Source organism: Lithobates pipiens, unplaced genomic scaffold (assembly GCF_037356315.1).
Source record: "Lithobates pipiens isolate NorthernLeopardFrog02 unplaced genomic scaffold, aLitPip1_a1.2 Scaffold_13, whole genome shotgun sequence".
Taxonomy (NCBI): Eukaryota; Metazoa; Chordata; class Amphibia; order Anura; family Ranidae; genus Lithobates; species Lithobates pipiens.
Window position 1 is genome coordinate 396,987,946 of NW_027507718.1, and position 18,015 is coordinate 397,005,960.

An 18,015-nucleotide genomic window follows, 5' to 3' on the forward strand; every position below is an offset into this window, starting at 1 on the left:
CACTATTGGGAAGATTTCCTTACATGGTAGGACAGGAAGAAATCTCCCAAACAGGGACACATTTTTTTTTAGTAGTGTGAAGGAGGGTGAAATCTTTTGAGCGTTTTCCTGTCTTGTCCTGAGGATAACTGCTCCCGTATTTCTTGTTTGGAGGAGGATCTAAACCAGCTATTGAAAGAACATTAAAAAAAAGTAAACAAAATAACATTTGAGAATGAATTACTTCATATTGTCTGCAGCTACAAATGTATTTGATAGCTTGCTTTAAAGCTCACTTAAGTAAGTATTCAATGCCCATAGCCTGGCCACAGTTCTACTTTAAGCCAATTTAATAAGTATATTTTGATGTCTGGCTTAAAGCTAGAGGGCTCTATAATGAAAAATAATAAGTATTTATTTTGCATTTTTATATGAACCATGATTAAATGGAATGCTATACAGTAATGTATTTGAATACAGATAATTATCTATCTTCATGATTATTTACTGTTATGATAATTAGGGCCTAATAATTACACCCCAACGTTTGGCAAGGAAGAGTCTTCTCAGTCCAGTATGTCCCACATGTAGGATGTTATGTAATGTTCTGTATATGAGGAAACCATGAATGAATGGTTAATGTCTTGCTGGTAACATATTTGTGCAAGAAATACAATAAGCTTTGCCTGTAGATCAATTTTGTCTGGAATGGAATGTGTCTAATATCTGTCTACTCTGGTAGCAAGTGATGTCTGTCCTCGAAGGTTCTGTGCTCTGCAAATGTAGTATCCAGCATCAATGGTTTCAAAGTCTTCCACGGTTATGATGCTTTTTGAGACTCTTGTGGTGTGTCCAATGCCGCGGTTAACCAGCCTCCAGGAGTCTTGGATAGTCACAGGCCTTTGATACTGTGCAAGAAAAAAAAAATGTTTGTCAAACGTTATAGCCCAAAGCTTGTCAGATGGCAATTGCATGGTCCATAGTGAACCATAGCGAATCTCTCATTGAAACAAAAAAAACTGCTGCATGCAAAATGTGCAAGAACTTGGCTTGTGCCTACACATAGCAACATTTTCCAAAAGATTGAAGATTTGATCAGATGTCAGGCCACTCTAATGAGATCCAACACTTCCTTATAGTATTAAAGCTTGCCCATCCCCCTCAAAACACATTGCTATTGGCCATTGATGAATCATAGTAATGAGTCAATCGGAATGTGGAGGCAGCAGTAGGTTTCAACACAATCTGGAAGCGTCAGAATTTTGCTAGTTGAAACAGCCCAGTTTTCACGATTTAACGCAGGATTTACAGGCATGTGCAGGGAAATCTAGTTACTTGTCATTCAAACCTGTAGCAGTTTTTGTCCAAGGTCTCTTAAACCCCAAAAAACTTTAATCACATCTAGACTATATCATCCCCCCTCCCTAGCTATTATTGATCAGTACATACTGTATAATACATAAAGTTGCTTCCGATTAGAATTGTACAGCTGAAAAATAAAATTAGACCATCTTAATACATTTTAGCAGATCCATTATTTATTACAGTATTTGTCAGATTGGCAAATAACCTACATGTTTTGAAATATTTCTGTACTGTATGTCTTGTCTAAGTCTTAACCCGTTGGTGTCCGTTTATGAAGCAGTGAAATCTATTCACTGCTTCATTCTCCGGCATTCACAGAGGAGATCTTTCTCCTCTATGTGCCTGTTTATGAAGCAGAGTAGATCGCTTCTTCGGAGGAGAAGTGAAGGGATCTACAAATGCTTCCAACAGCGGAGAATGGCTCCTGATACTGGAATCTCGTGAGACTTTACAAAATTACAGTTCCAGAAACTCACAGAAACACCGAGATGTCAGTTTATTAAACAGGGATAAATTATCACCGCTCAATACACTGACAAACGGCGTGGTTAATGTTAGTAAAATAAAGAGTCCCCCTACATATATATACATGTATACACACACACATTATATATACATGTATATACACACACATATATATATACTTATACACAATATATATATATATATGCACACACATACATATGGCAGGGGGACATGGTTACAGTGTTGGGGGGTCTGAACGAGGTATAAGGAAGTTAAAAATCTTCCTCAGATCCCCTCAGATTTCCTCTTCACTCCCCGCTTCTCCACCTCTGAATTGGTGAATCAGGGAGTGTGAATCCTGACTCAGATCACAGCTTCGTAAACTGTCCGTTAGGCCGCGTACACACGTGGGGACTGTTCGCCCAACTTTGTCCGCTGAACAGTGTTTCAGCGGACAGTCCGCTCGTGTGTGGGCTTCAGCGGACAGTTTCAGCGGACAGTCTGACGAACAAAGTTTTTCGGAAATTCCATAAAACTGTCCGCTGAAACTTGGTTTGAGCGGACAGTCCGCCCGTGTGTAGGCTTGTTCGTCAAACTAAGTTCCGCACATGCTCAGAAAGGATTTACACAACGAAGGTTGCATTGCAGTGTATAGGACGTCGTATTTCTAGTCCCGTCGTACGTGGCGTTCACGTCATCGCGCAAGTTTCAGCGGACTGTTCGTATGTCGTGTGTGGCCAAGTCCGTCCATGCTAATTTTGAGCGGACTGTCCGCTCAAACTGTTTGACGAACAAAGTTGGGCGAACAGTCCCCGCGTGTGTACGCGGCCTTACTGTGTCAGTCATGAGAATTCTCAGCGTGTGGAGATAATCGGTGGGAGAACATATTCAAACACTTCTCCTGGGGATCACCGCTGATCACTTCTTCATAAACAGACACCATTATCCAGTAGTATTACTGCTCCTTCTTAAGCCACACTATGGTTGTAATAAGTTTGATGAATCAGTGCCATCATGTTTTCAAACTGTGACTTTTGCATTATACCACAAGTGCCATGTACATTATAAAGTCAGATATGCAAGTGTAATATGATTATTGAGATCAACATATACACTTGAATTGCCTAGGCAGCAACAAAAAAATAAAATAAAAAAAGCCAATCTCAGCCAGTAGTTGGTTATACCTAGACTAGTCAACCATGAGTATTCTAGGCCATCTCTTGGTGGCCAGGGACTTGGAAAATATTATTTGTTCCACCTAGCTTTCAACTTTTCAGCCAAAGACCTAATATCATGTCTTTGGCTACTTATATTTAGTAGCAGAAGGTGCAAAGTACAGTAACCAGCATGAAGCAGTCAGTTACTAATCTGAAATATGTGATTGCTATGGATTTTTGCATTTTATATTGGACACAGAATACATCTAATATATTTAATATGTGCTAAATAGCATGTATATGAAGAACTTGACCTATTATGGTGTATCATCAATAACTATGTTGAAGTTAGCCTGTGGCATTGGACTTTGACAATACTTCTTTTGGTCAATAATTCTTTACAACCAGAAACAATATATATTTTAAGGGACAGCACAGTGGCTACTAGCTAGCAGCACTAGGTTCAACGGTTCGAATCCCAACCACGGCCCCACCTGCATGGAGTTTGTATGTTCTCCCTGTGCCCACGTGGGTTTTCTCCAGGTACTCTGGTTTCCCACACTCCAAAGACATGCTGGTAGGTTAAATGGCAAATGTCTAAATTGGCCCTAGTATGTGTATGAATGTGAGTTAGGGATCTTAGATTGTAAGCTCCTTGATGGCAGGGACAGATATGCATGTATAATAAGTACAGTATGTAAAGCACTCTGTAAATTGATGGCACTATATAAGTACCTGTAATAAATAAATAAATTGTTTACTCTGAGAAAGTAGTGCAGGACAGCACCAATACTCAACACTGAAACATACACTATATTACCAAAAGTATTGGGACACCTGCCTTTATACGCACATCAACTTTAATGGCGTCTTAGTCTGTAAGGTTCGATATTGAGTTGGCCCACCCTTTGCAGCTATAACAGCTTCAACTCTTTTGGGAAGGCTGTTCACAAGATTTAGGAGTGTGTCTATGGAAATGTTTGACCATTCTTCCAGAAGCACATTTGTGAGGTCAGGCACTGATGTTGTACGGGAAGGCCTGGCTCGCAGTCTGTGCTCTAATTCATCCCAAAGGTGTTCCATCGAGTTGAGGTCAGGAATCTGTGCAGGCCAGTCAAGTTCCTCCAACTCGCTCATCCATGTTTTCATGGACCTTGTGCATTGGTGCGCAGTCATGGTGGAACAGGAAGGGGCCATCCCCAAACTGTTCCCACAAAGTTTGGAGCATGAAATTGGCCAAAATAGCTTGATATGCTGACGCTTAAGGAGTTCCCTTCACTAGAAGTGAGGGGTCAAGCTCAACCCCGGAAAAACACCATAATCCCCCCTCCACCAAATAATTTGGACCAGTGCACAAAGCAATACTTTTGGTAATATACAGTGAGGGGAAAAAGTATTGGACCCCCTGCTGATTTTGTATGTTTACCCACTGACAAAGAAATGATCAGTCTATAATTTTTGGTTTATTTTAACAGTGAGAGACAGTTTAAAAAAAAATATTCAGAAAAACTCCTGGTACATTGGATGAACATAATCCAGGGTATAGTGCAACATGTCCCAGATGGGTGAATAAGACGGGCGTTCTTATTCACCCATCTGGGATATGTTGCACTATACCCTGGATTATGTTCATCCAATGTACCAGGAGATTCCCTTTGACATTGCTACTCATCTCATCACTGATCACATAATGGAGCTCCATTTTTTCTGTGGGATCCCCACTTGTGCCTTGGTGGTTTGGGGGGAAGGCATTTTCCCAGCGACCTGTTGTCCATAATACTGCGTTCTATATCTAGAGCTGAGTTTTTCACTGCATGTGCTCCCGGGGAAGTGGATTATTACCACAAAACGAGTCAAGCTTTTAGGATGCATTTTTTTTACTACAATCATGTGTTTGATTTGATGTATGAATTTTCATCAAGTGTGTCTTTACTATGTACTGTTTTTTCTTTTTCTATTCTATAGACAAGCCAGCTCCTAGATCTTAATCAATGGTATATTGTGTTAGGGCCCAATCATACTAATGATCAAAGAATATTTTATATGTATGTATTGTTACAAGCATTGTTTGTCACTCGATGAAGCTTGTTAATTAAATCTGTTTTATTATTCACATACATTGTATTATATTATGAATCCACCTATATATATATATATATATATATATATATATATATATATATATATATATATATATATATATACATGAATTACATATGTATCTATACTTTCCAACTGCCCCCACACACTTCATTTAAAGTCCGAGTTTTTCCCTTCCTTCTTATATAATATTAGGGATGGGGGCACAGGGCACCAATTTGCCCTATGCCTCATCTAAAGTCCCGAACCTGCCCCCCCTTTTAACTCCTGATAATAAATATAATATGTTAGCTAGGGTATAACTATTGTTTGCAAATGGTGAGACAGCTGTTGTACCCGTCATGTACATATTTACATTACAATTTATCCATAAGAAAGCACAGCTTATCTTTTCTTGACATTTTTCTTGTAGTCTGGTATTTGCTGTTTGATACTTCAGGAACACGTATTACAAAATGTTTGGTGTAAAGGTGAGCTGTGTTGTTGGGAATGGGCAGTGACTCTGCCCAGTGTTGGACAGACAATGGTGCTCAGACCACAATTGCCATATTACTGGAGTGAGTTGTTTTCTTGATGAAATAGCCAGAAAGGGTAAGGAAAGCGAGACGCCGTCGCTGTGACGCTTATTGAGCTAATCTTCAGGGGAAAAAAATGCCGACAGAACAGGTGGCATCTGGCTGAACTTGTCAGCATCCACAAGAGACACTTAACTGCAATTGTTCTCCAAAGAAAGCATTTTGCCACTCAACCTTAAATTTGTTTTAAATGGCATTTGGCTATATTAGCCATATTGATAAAAAGCATCTAATAAGAAAAAACTTTGAGTGCAAACTAGGAACTCAAAGTCTATTAAGCAGTAGACAATGAAATTTTCATTTCTACTTTATGAAGATAATTTTCATCAACAGTGCATTGCTAAAGAGCTAATTACAAAACACTTAGAAATTTGTTAGCAGAACATCTGGAGCAGCTGTACAGATATGCCTCTGTTATTCCCACATGGCCAATGAGTCACATCCCTCTCATCACAGAGCACAGCTAATCCTTCCTGTCAGTGTTTGCCTTCCTGAGATCTTCTTACCAGCCTTATCATTCGAGTGATGTGCTCCTAATAACAAGGACATTGGGCTGCTACATGGATCTGCACTCATGGCTGTCATTAACATACATATAGGCAAGTATATAGCAGTAGCTTGAATAGGTCAGGAACCGCTCACTCCTACCAAACCCACCATGGAGAAGTAGTCAGGTAGAATACTCTAGTGCAGTGATGGCGAACCTTGGCACCCCAGATGTTTTGGAACTACATTTCCCATGATGCTCATAAACTCTGCAGTGTAGGTGAGCATCATGGGAAATGTTGTTCCAAAACATCTGGAGTGCCAAGGTTCACCATCACTGCTCTAGTGTCTGTTTCGGCCTTTACCACTGCAATCATAAGTATTCCACATCTTCAGTTGCTGCTGGTCAGCAGCGATCAGCCAAGGCAAGGTGTCCACTTAGCGAGAAACGTGTATTATATCTCACAATATGTCAATATGTGAGTTTAGGAATATATACTGTAGGAACATTGCACAATATCTAAATAGGCATGTCCATGCTAGAAAAAAAATATACAAAAACTGAGTGTGGCCAACTTGTGTATAGTAGAACTAGAGTCCACTGTACTTCCCCTCCAGTGATGAGATGTCTGCAAGCTTCATTGTCACCACTGACATCTTCACCCAGTCCTTTTCTGTGACTTTGGTCATCTTGATTAGCAGGCCTGGGATGGTGTAACTCTCTTGCATGCACATGGGAAATAAGTCGTAAGACACAAGACATGCTGAGATTGCACGCAGGGCTGCACAGGCACATCTCAGTGAACAATCTAAGGAACCTTGATACCTTATATGTAAAATGCATTTACTGCAGAATGGATATGCTTTGTCTCCTACCTACCAGATAACAGTTTTTTCATTTGCACGCTAAGGTTCCACTTTAAGGGGCATGACTTAAGGGGCACACAGTAAAACAAAGACTTCTGAATGCATACTGTAAGAAATTTGTTTAGCAGACATTAGGGTGCTAAGAATAAAAAAAAAAAAATATATATATATATATGTGTATATATATATATATATATATATATATATATATATATATATATATATATATATATATATGCAGGCCCGGACTGGCCATAGGGCAGACCGGGCATTTGCCCAGTGGGCCGTGGGTCTCCGGGCCGCATGTCTGTCTGTGACATGCAGGGCCGGCCGCCGCCGTAGGTTCCGAAAGGCAGGGCCGGCCGCTAATGTTCTGCGCTGCATGCAGGGACATGCAGGGCCGGCCGCAGGTGGTGGGAGGAGCAGAGGCATTCTCCGCCTACTAAGCCCATCCATGGCAACCCAGGCCGCCGCTTCACGCATGCGCCCAGCAGCCGATGGGCACCTGGCAACCAGGACGCCAGGAGAGGAGAAAGGACGGAGATGCAGAGCCGCCGCTCTGCCTCTCCGTGTGTCTATATGTGACAAGGGGGAGGCGAGCTGTGTGATGTCAGTGTATCCCCCCTGCTTGCCCCCCCCCCCCTCTCCTGTCAGCAGAGCACAGCTCTAATCTCATTTGGCTGCTCGGCTTGTTGCCGATTTGTTTCTGTACCCATTGGCCACAGTGGAGGGCCAATCAGAAGAGGTTAGCCATGCATCATGGGACATGTAGTACTGAAGGAGGTAAGCCTCATTGTTATCCACAGGCAGCAGACTTCAGCCCCCAGCATGCACTCTGCTGGGGGAAAGAGAGCCTGGAACCCAGGAAGAAGCTGGGTGGACTACTAAAGGAAAAAGAGAGGACTGTGCCGGGGGAAGCCAGAGAGAGAGCCATGCTGTATCCACACCACCAGAGAGAGAGCGCCACCACCATGCTGTACCCGCACTTCCAGAGAGAGAGAGCCATGATGTACCCGCACCACTAGAGAGAGCCACACTGTACCCGCACCACCAGAGAGAGCCACGCTGTACCCGCACCACCAGAGAGAGCCACGCTGTACCCGCACCACCAGAGAGAGCCACACTGTACCCACACCACCATAGACAGCCACGCTGTACCCGCACCACCAGAGAGAGCCATGCTGTACCCGCACCACCAGAGAGAGCCACGCTGTACCCGCACCACCAGAGAGAGCCACACTGTACCTGCACCACCAGAGAGAGAGCCACGCTGTACCGCACCACCAGAGAGAGAGAGCAACACTGTACCCACACCACCAGAGAGAGAGCCACACTGTACCCGCACCACCAGAGAGAGAGCCACGCTGTACCTGCACCACCAGAGAGAGCCGAGCTGTACCTGCACCACCAGAAAGAGAGCCACGCTGTACCTGCACCACCAGAGAGAGCCACGCTGTACCCGCACCACCAGAGAGAGCCACACTGTACCTGCACCACCAGAGAGAGAGCCACGCTGTACCGCACCACCAGAGAGAGAGCCACGCTGTACCGCACCACCAGAGAGAGAGCAACACTGTACCCACACCACCAGAGAGAGAGCCACACTGTACCCGCACCACCAGAGAGAGAGCCACGCTGTACCTGCACCACCAGAGAGAGCCGAGCTGTACCTGCACCACCAGAAAGAGAGCCACCCTGTACCTGCACCACCAGAGAGAGAGCCACGCTGTACCTGCATCAGCAGAGAGAGAGCCACACTATACCCGCACCACCAGAGAGAGCCACACTGTGCCTGCACCACCAGAGAGAGCCATGCTGTACCTGCACCACCAGAGAGAGCCACACTGTACCCGCACCACCAGAGACAGCCACGCTCTACCTGCACCAGCAGAGAGAGAGCCACACTGTACCTGCACCAGCAGAGAGAGAGCCACACTATACCCGCACCACCAGAGAGAGCCACACTGTGCCTGCACCATCAGAGAGAGCCATGCTGTACCTGCACCACCAGAGAGAGAGACACGCTGCATCCGCACCACCAGAGAGAGCCACACTGTACCGGCACCACCAGTGAGAGCCACGCTGTACCGGCACCACCAGTGAGAGCCACGCTGTACCGGCACCACCAGTGAGAGCCACGCTGTACCGGCACCACCAGTGAGAGCCACGCTGTACCGGCACCACCAGTGAGAGCCACGCTGTACCGGCACCACCAGTGAGAGCCACGCTGTACCCACACCACCAGAGAGAGAGCCACGCTGTACCCGCACCACCAGAGAGAGCCATGCTCTCCAGCACCACCATAGAGAGAGTGCCATGCTGTCGAGCACCACCAGAGAGAAAGAAGGTCAGTGTCACTGGGCAGTGTGGGCACAATAGGAGACAGACAGTACAAGCATTGTATGGCCACAATAGGATTGGGACATCGTAATATAAAAGGGGACTGCACTGTAATCATTGCAATGCCCCTTTACAGTGCAGTCTCCTTTATATCACAGTGTTCCTGCACATTACAGGTGGAGGAACGATACCAGCCACCCGCGAATGTCTACTGACGACCAAACACAACCCCCCCCCCCCCCCCCAGTCCCTCTGTAAAAGTTGGCTGCTCAATGTAAAATGCCTGGGCCTATTTTTTGTCCCAGTCCGGGCCTGTATATATATATATATATATATATATAAAACAGATATTAAAAGCCACTTGCAGGTTGCAAGAGAATTCATACCATGCAGTGTACATGCGGGAATTATACATATACTGCTAATTACACCAAGCATGCAGAACACGTATAGTGTTTCAGAGCAGCATCCATACATACAGGGCTTGAACAGATGATGTAAATTACGTGCAGTAGACACATACCTCCCAACTTTTTGAGATGGGAATGTGAGACATTCATTATCAAATGTATGTAGGCACAGGACACACTCTGCCACTCCCCCTAAAGGAGATTTCTACCCAAAAATAATTAGTTAAACCCACAAGTGCTTTTTTTTTTTGTATACCACTACTTTTCCTAATACTGGCTTTTAAAATGTACAAATGCAGCAATTTATACATTGGATGAATGGTTTAACACTGGGAAACACTTTTTGAAAGAGTGCATTTTATGCACAACTATATAGATCAGACCAAAATGAGGGACACATGAGGAGGAAAGAGCTACAGTGGACATTGTTGCAAATCAGGGACAGTCCCTCGAAATCAGGAAGAGTTAAGATCTATGTATACAGAAGGCATGAAGCGGTATTGTGTCACATTTATGTACAAAGAACAAAAGCAGAGCATCATATCTAGTGTGCATACTACAAAAATAATTTAAAATAAAAAAGAACAAATTAAAATAGAACAAAAATATTTCCCTTGAATAATAGTAGTAACAATGCTATTTAGGAGAAATAAATCATTAACTGCTTTTTAAAATTTTTACTAGTCAGATTGGTTGGAAAATGTTTTTGTTTCTTTTTTCCTGACTGTTTGCTCTGGGGTACCATATTGCACTTTACAAAGCTGAGTTTTTTTTTCTGTTATAAATGTTTTTCCCATAAAAGCTAACAGACCACCAGAGGGAGCCGCACACACTATCCATTTCCAGCACTGCAGCCCGTGAGAATTTCTATATGTATCATTTTGCATAAAAATACAGTCACCTGCCCTGTTAGGCCCAATACATACTAGACCTTTTTTCTGCTGCTCCTAGGGCCATTTTGTTCCTGCTTCTAAGTGCACCTGCATGTTAGCCTATGAGTCCATGCATACATAGGTGTTGAGAGGCAGAAAACAACACCCACAGCCTGCACATCCAGGGACAGCTTCTGCCAAGAGCAAAGGAGTCTAGGAGAGTTAGCAAAACATCCAGTGTGCATAAGGCCTAATAAGCACATTTCATATTTGTAACAGTGCGCTGCATGGCACTATCAATCGTATATTGCAGGTATTTCATTTAAAGTTCCAAGCTGAATGCATATATAAAGGCAAACCTTTTCATTATTTTGGATACAGTACGGTTATTGTTTTTATTTTTAGCTGTTTCATTAGGGAAATTCCCCTACACTTCCTGTCCCCAACAGAACATAAGAGGATGTCTTTCCATGTTTTTTTGAGAGTCTGGACCCAAATGTTTTGGACTTCATGGGGCCAGTTGGCTTATGCCCCATACACACGGTCAGACATTCTGACCACAAAATCAGAATGTTTCCGACGGATTTTGGCCAAAACTTGTCTTGCATACACACGGTCGCACAAAGTTGTTGGAAAATCTAATCGTTCGGAACGAGGTGACATTATACATGTACAACGGGACTACGTAGAGGCCAGTAGCCAATAGCTTTCGTCTCCAATTTTTTTTCTGAGCATGCGTGACACTTTGTGCGTCGGAATTCTGTACACATGATCGGAAAAAGTCTGATCGGATTTTGTTGTCAGAAAATTTTAGATCCAGTTCTCAAACTTTTTCCGTCAGAAATTCCGACAGAAAAAGTCCGATATAGCCCACACACGATCGGATTTTCGAACAACGTAATCCGATTGGACTTTTTCCAGCAGAATTTCCGACCGTGTGTATGGGGCATTAAAGGTCTGACAGTTTTCTGAGTGGGGGCACCCCTTCATTTAATCTCCTATCCACTGGATCCTTTAATATGGGATCTTCCATAGGAACATTCAAGGCCTTAGGGCAAATATGGCTGGACCAACCACAGGGACTCTCCACTTCTAAAAAAAAAAAAAACGTTCCTCAATAGGATATTGCTGAGCCAAATGCATTAAAGGGACAAAACATTTTTACGGTAAGGCTAGTCACTGCAAAATATGTGCGCTAAGATTGATTTAGCTGGAAATGCATTGGCAGGTCGGGGCTTTTTTAGGGAACCGCGCAGTTTTCCCATGTTTAGAACAGTATCACAGCAAAATTACATTTCTAAAGGAAAAAAGTAATTTAAAACTGCTGTAATGAATTGTTGGGTCTCTGCAATATAGATAAAAATCATTGAAAAAAACGGCATCCCCCCCCCATCCACTGCCAGGCCCTTTGGGTCCTGTATGAATATTTAGGGGAACCCCAAATCAAAAATAAAAAAAAATTGCCTGGGGGTCCCCCCAAAATCCATACCAGGACCTTCAAGTCTGGTATGAAAATTAGGGGAACCCTTCGCCAAATAAAAAAAAAAGGCGTAGGGGTCTCCCCCCAAAATCCATACCAGACCTTTATCCGAGCACGCAACCTGGCAGGCCGCAGGAAAAGAGGGGGGGGGCGAGAGAGCGCCCCCCCTCCTGAACTGTACCAGGCGACATGCCCTCAACATGGTGAGGGTGCTTTGGAGTAGCCCCCCAAAGCACCTTGTCCCTATGTTGATGTGGACAAGGGGCTCATCCCCACAACCCTTGCCCGGGGTTGTGGGGGTATGCGGGTGGGGGGCTTATCGGAATCTGGAAGGCCCCTTCAACAAGGGGACCCCCAGATCCCGTTCACCCCCCCCCATGTGAATCGGTAATAGGTAAAGTGTACCCCTAACATTTCAGCCAAAAAGAATCATAAATAGTAAAAAAGACCGGAGACACTTAGGGATAGGGATGAGCTGAACACCCCCCCCCAGTTTAGTTCGCATCAGAACATGCAAACAGGCAATAAATTTGTTCGAACATCCGAACACCCTTAAAGTCTATGGGACTCCCTGGGGCGACTCTGGTCAGTAGTGTAGCATGTCTGTACCCTGCAAGTGGCTTAGCCTTTCTCTCTCTGGTGGCGCTGGGCAGCGTGTCTCCCTCTCTGATGGCGCTTGGTAGCGTAGCACTCTCTCTGGTGGTGCTGGGCAGCGTGGTTCACTCTCTGGTGGAGCTGGGCAGCGTCGCTCTCTCTCTGGTGGAGCTGGGCAGCGTGTCTCCCTCTCTGGTGGTGCTTGGTAGCGTGGCACTCTCTCTGGTGATGCTGGGCAGCGTGGTTCACTATCTGGTGGAGCTGGGCAGCGTTGCTCTCTCTCTGGTGGAGCTGGGCAGCGTGGTGCTCTCTCTCTGGCTTCCGCCAAGCACACCCCTCATTTTTTGTCCTGTAGCACTCTCTCCCTCAGCTTTTTTCCAGACAATCTCTCAATTACTCTCTTGATCAAGCAGTAGCCTCCTCCCTGTGGAAAATGGGACCACAAATCTTTGGGATTACATGTCCCATGATGCTGTCCTCTCCTAGTCTCCTTTGATTGGCCCTCAGTTATGGCCAATGGGGAAGGAACGGAGGGGGCAGGAAGCTGGGCGGGGAACCTACTGAGAGCCGCTGTCTCTTCTCCTTAACTGGAGAAAGGGGGGTGAGCGGGGGAAACCACTGACAGCCCGCAGCTCGCCTTTCTCCTGTCAGTTCTCTGCTGGACTGAGCAGGGAAAAGAGCCTGCAGTCACACTACACTGATCGGGGGCTTGACAGCACCTTGATGGTGTCACCTGACTGGCAGGTGGCACCCGTGCGCAGGCTGCCCAGACCCATATAGCGACGTCACTATGCTGAATGTGCTGATCCGATCCCTGATTCCAGGGGGGGGCAGTTGACCCCCCTTGCCCCTATCTTTGGACGCCCATGCATTCATGATACTTTGGGCTCTTTGCTCTCTATAGGTGAGTTAAAGTTTCAGTTACCAAATAAATTTGATCAATTTTTAGTATATGCTGGAGACATATCACCTAAAAGATTCTTATATCTCTCAGGAACTCTGTTGATGAAATATCTGCACTTCAGATCTGAGATCTGCACACCTGCTTTAGTCTTTATGAGAGGTTCCAAGTTCCCTTAGTAAATTATTCTTTTATTTTGTATCATAGAAACTGTAATAAGCGCAGTGAAAATGTGCAAAGGCAAGAACAGTTAAACATGTCCAAGTGGATAAAAAAACATCCAGAGTTATGGCAGATGACTGTTGGAGTATTTATAACACATAAGGCCTCATGCACACTGGGGAGAATTGTGGCGTACAGACAATTGGCTTTTATTTCTTCAGCCTGTAAATGCACCTGTATATTGTCCTATATGTGTCCATGAACACATGGGAGTTTACAGGCTGGAAAGAAATCATCACCAGCGTGTTCAGAAGAAGAGTGTTTTTTGAGCAGCAAAAAATGCAAGCATGCGCATAAAGCTAGATCTATTTAGGCGGGTTTGCACGTTAATACATTCTAATGGCCAGAATAAATAAATGTTATGACCAATAGTATATATTAACGCCAACACGCATGAACGCACATAAATGTGTGTTAAAATGTGCCGTTTACTGAGTTACTTTAAGCAGCTTTTCTCCAGCCCATCAATCACCACTTAAAATTAAAATAACACTTTTGGGAAAGCTTGAAAAGATCATTGAAAGATCAGCCCAGTGAAAGTGATTACCATAACTCTACACAGGCTAAACTTTTTAATAATTGCAAGGTGCTGCAGTGATCAGGGAATTCTAAAATATTAGGATTTATCTGTGCAGTCAAGTGGTGTTTCTAGATCAGAGGTCTCAAACTGGCGGCCCTCCAACTGTTGCAGAACTACAAGTCCCATCAAGCCTTTGCCAGTGGGAGTCATGCTTGTAACTGTCAGCCTTGCAATGCCTCATGGGACTTGTAGTTTCACAACACCCAGAGGGCCGCCAGTTTGAGATCCCTGCTCTAGATGCATACAGTGAGGGAAAAAAAAGTATTTGATCCCCTACTAATTTTGTACATTTGCCCACTGACAAAGAAATGATCAGTCTATAATATTAATAGTAGGTTTATTTTACCAGTGAGAGACAGAATAACAACAGAATATCCAGAAAAATGCATTTTTAAAAAGTTATAAATTGATTTGCATTCTAATCAGCGAAATAAGTGTTTGATCCCCTATCAATCAGTAAGATTTCTGGATTCCAGGCAGTGGCGGCTGGTGTTAAACATTTTTTTTGGGGGGGGCGCAAACAAACTGAAAAAAAATTGATAAAAAAACCCCATCAAATGCAGCCACTGTGCCATCAAATGCAGCCACTGTGCCATCAAATGCAGCCACCGTGCCATCAAACTCTGCCACTGTGCCATCAAATGCTGCGACTGTGCCCATCAAACGCTGCTACTGTGCCAAATGCTCCCAATGTGCCCATAAAATGCTGCCATTGTGCCAAATGCCAGTGTGCTGAATTCTGCCAGTGTGACAGTGTGCCCAATGCTGCCAGTGTGATAGTGTGCCCAATCGTGCCAGTGTGCCAAATGCAGTGCACCCACTGTTTACCCTTTTGGAAGCCTATTAGAGCCCATGGCTCTAATCAGGAAGCCTATTAGAGCCTATGGCTCTAATCAGGCACTTCCAAAGAAACCCCACCACTGTAATTCATATGCCTGGCGCCCGACAAGGGGCCAGGCACATGAATAGGGGGCGGCAGTGGCGACCATAGATAGATTCATGAAATGCATGAATCTATTTCAGAGAGCGAGTGACAGGAGATCGGGGGTGGTGCTCCTGCCCCCTTTATGGACGCACCGTCACTGCTTCCAGGTGTCTTCTATACAGGTAACAAGCTGAGATTAGGAGCACTCTCTTAAAAGGAGTGCTCCTAATCTCAGCTTATTACCTGTATAAAACACCTGGCCTAAGAAAGAATCAGTCAATCGGATTCCAATCTCTCCACCATGGCCAAGACCAAAGAGCTGTCCATGTATGTCAGGGTCAAGATTGTAGACCTACACAAAGCTGAAATGGGTGTTTTTCTGCTAAGAGGACAGGACAACTTCACTGCATCAAAGGGACGATGGACAGGTCCACCTCCTTCCCTCAGCCAGGGCATTGAAAATGGGTCATGGATGGGCATTCCAGCATGAAAATGACCCAAAACACACGGCCAGGGCAACAAAGGAGTGGCTCAAGAAGAAGCACATTGAGGTGCTGGAATAGCCTAGCCCGTCTCCAGATCTAAATCCCATAGCAAATATGTGGAGGGAGGTGAAGGTTGAGTTACCAAACGTCAGCTTTGAAACCTTAATGACTTGGAAAGGATCTGCAAAGAGGAGATGTGTGCATGCTTGGTGACCTACTACAAGAAACGTCTGACCTTTGTGATGGCCATCAAGCGTTTTGCCACCAAGTATTAAGTCATATGAAATCCTACTTGATAAAAAAAAGTATCCAAGTCATGTTTTGCGAAGGGGTCAAATAAACTTATTTCACTCATTAACCACTTGCCAACCGCTGCACGTCAAAATACGTCTGCACAATGGCAGCGGTGGGCAAATGGGTGTACCTGTATTTTGCCTTTAATTGGCGGGGCTATCGGCCACGCGTGCGCCCCCGCCCCATACTTCGTGACCGAGCTCACAGGACCTGCGGACTCGATGTCTGCCAGTGTCACGACAATTGTGTTATGGAGCCGCAGAACGGGGAGATGCCTATGTAAACAAGGCATGTCCCTGTTCTGCCTAGTGACATGACAGAAATCACTGCTCCCTGTCATTGGGAGCAGTGATTGCTGTCATGTGAGTGGAAACCCATCCCCCCCACAGTTAGAATCACTCCCTAGGAAACACTTAACCTCTTGATGGCCCCATAGTATTTAACCCCTTCCCTCAAAGTGTCATTTACACAGTAATCAGTTTTTTATTTTATAGCAATGATTGCTGTATAAATGACAATGGTCCCAAAATAGTGTCAAAAGTGTCCGAAGTGTCCACCATAATGTCACAGTCACGATAAAAATCGCAGATTGCCGCAATTACGAATAAAAAAAAAAAAAGAATAATAAAAATGCCATAAATTTATCCCCTATTTTGTTGACGCTATAACTTTTGCGCAAACCAATCAATATACGCTTATTGTGATTTTTTTTTAACCAAAAATATGTATTAGAATACTTATCGGCCTAAACTGAGGAAAACATTTTTTTTATATATTTTTGGGTAATATTTATTATAGCAAAAAGTAAAGAATATTGTTTTTTTTTCAAAATTGCTCTTTTTTTGTTTATAGCATAAAAAATAAAAACTGCAGAGGTGATCAAATACCACCAAAAGAAATTTGTGAGGAAAAAAGGACGTCACATTTGTTTGGGTGCAACGTCGCTCTACTGCACAATTGTCAGTTAAAGCAACGCAGTGCCGAACTACAAAAAGTGCTCTGGTCAGAAAGGGGGTAAAATCTTCCTGGGCTGAAGCGGTTAAAATGCAAATCAATTGGATTTTTTTGTTGTTATTCTGTCTCTCACTGTTAAAATAAAAATACCGTTAAAATTATAGACTGATCATTTCTTTCCCTCACTTTATATGGTCTCAAAGCAAAAATAAATAAATTCATGGCTTCACCCACTAACCCGTTTTTTGATTTATGATGGAATTCAGAAACAACTACTTTATATGTTGAGAAGGCACTACTGTCTCTCCCGCAAGTTTATTGAAGAGCATTTGGTGGCTTTAAGTTAGTGGTTGTCAACTTATGAAGTATAGAGGGAATCAAAGATCCACATATAATATTCATTCAATGGGTAACCTGGACTGTAGCCGATAACTGTGAAGCTTCTCCCTTTTTTGCAGCTGTGTCTTACTGCAGTCTGGACAGGGTTACACTGAATGTTCCTTACCGCAGAAGTGCAACAGCCATCTTTCAGGACCACTTCAGATCCAACTACTAAGTTCATCTATGGAGTGTCTCCAGTGCAGGGGGCAGCCATCTTGGCCGGGTCTGGAGAATGGTGTTTGGCTGATGCAACAGAGCAAGGGGACAGTGAAATGGGCTCCTGGAAAAAGGGAGCTCCATTGTGCCACCAGCTTGCAGAATTGAAGCAACTGTAGGGACCACATGCTGCTGCAACAATTTTCTGTTCTGAACAACTGAGAGAGCACCTCAAGGTTGCAGTGAAGGGGCTGATCTCTGTGTTCCGGTTTATGTAGCTGAGATGAGGAGCAGAGAACATGTTCTCAGCTTCTCATCACAGCACACAACCATTCTGTCACAAATGGCCAGTTTATGAAAGTGAAATCTGAAGATCTCACAGCTGTTACTCTGAAATATCTTCCTTCCAGATTCACCAGCTCAGAGG

At 44.1% G+C, this 18,015-nt stretch overlaps 1 protein-coding gene across 1 annotated transcript in view; it reads right to left on the minus strand.

Moving 5' to 3' along the window:
* Positions 1-376: 376 nt before the first annotated feature.
* The window catches only part of PDGFRL (platelet derived growth factor receptor like), a 171,372-nt gene continuing 153,733 nt past the window's right edge, over positions 377-18,015 (minus strand). Inside the window, exon 6 of the mRNA XM_077477398.1 lies at positions 377-887. Within this exon, the coding sequence (XP_077333524.1) occupies positions 699-887 (189 nt within the window). The 3' untranslated portion in view covers positions 377-698. The remainder of the gene's footprint in view (positions 888-18,015) is intronic.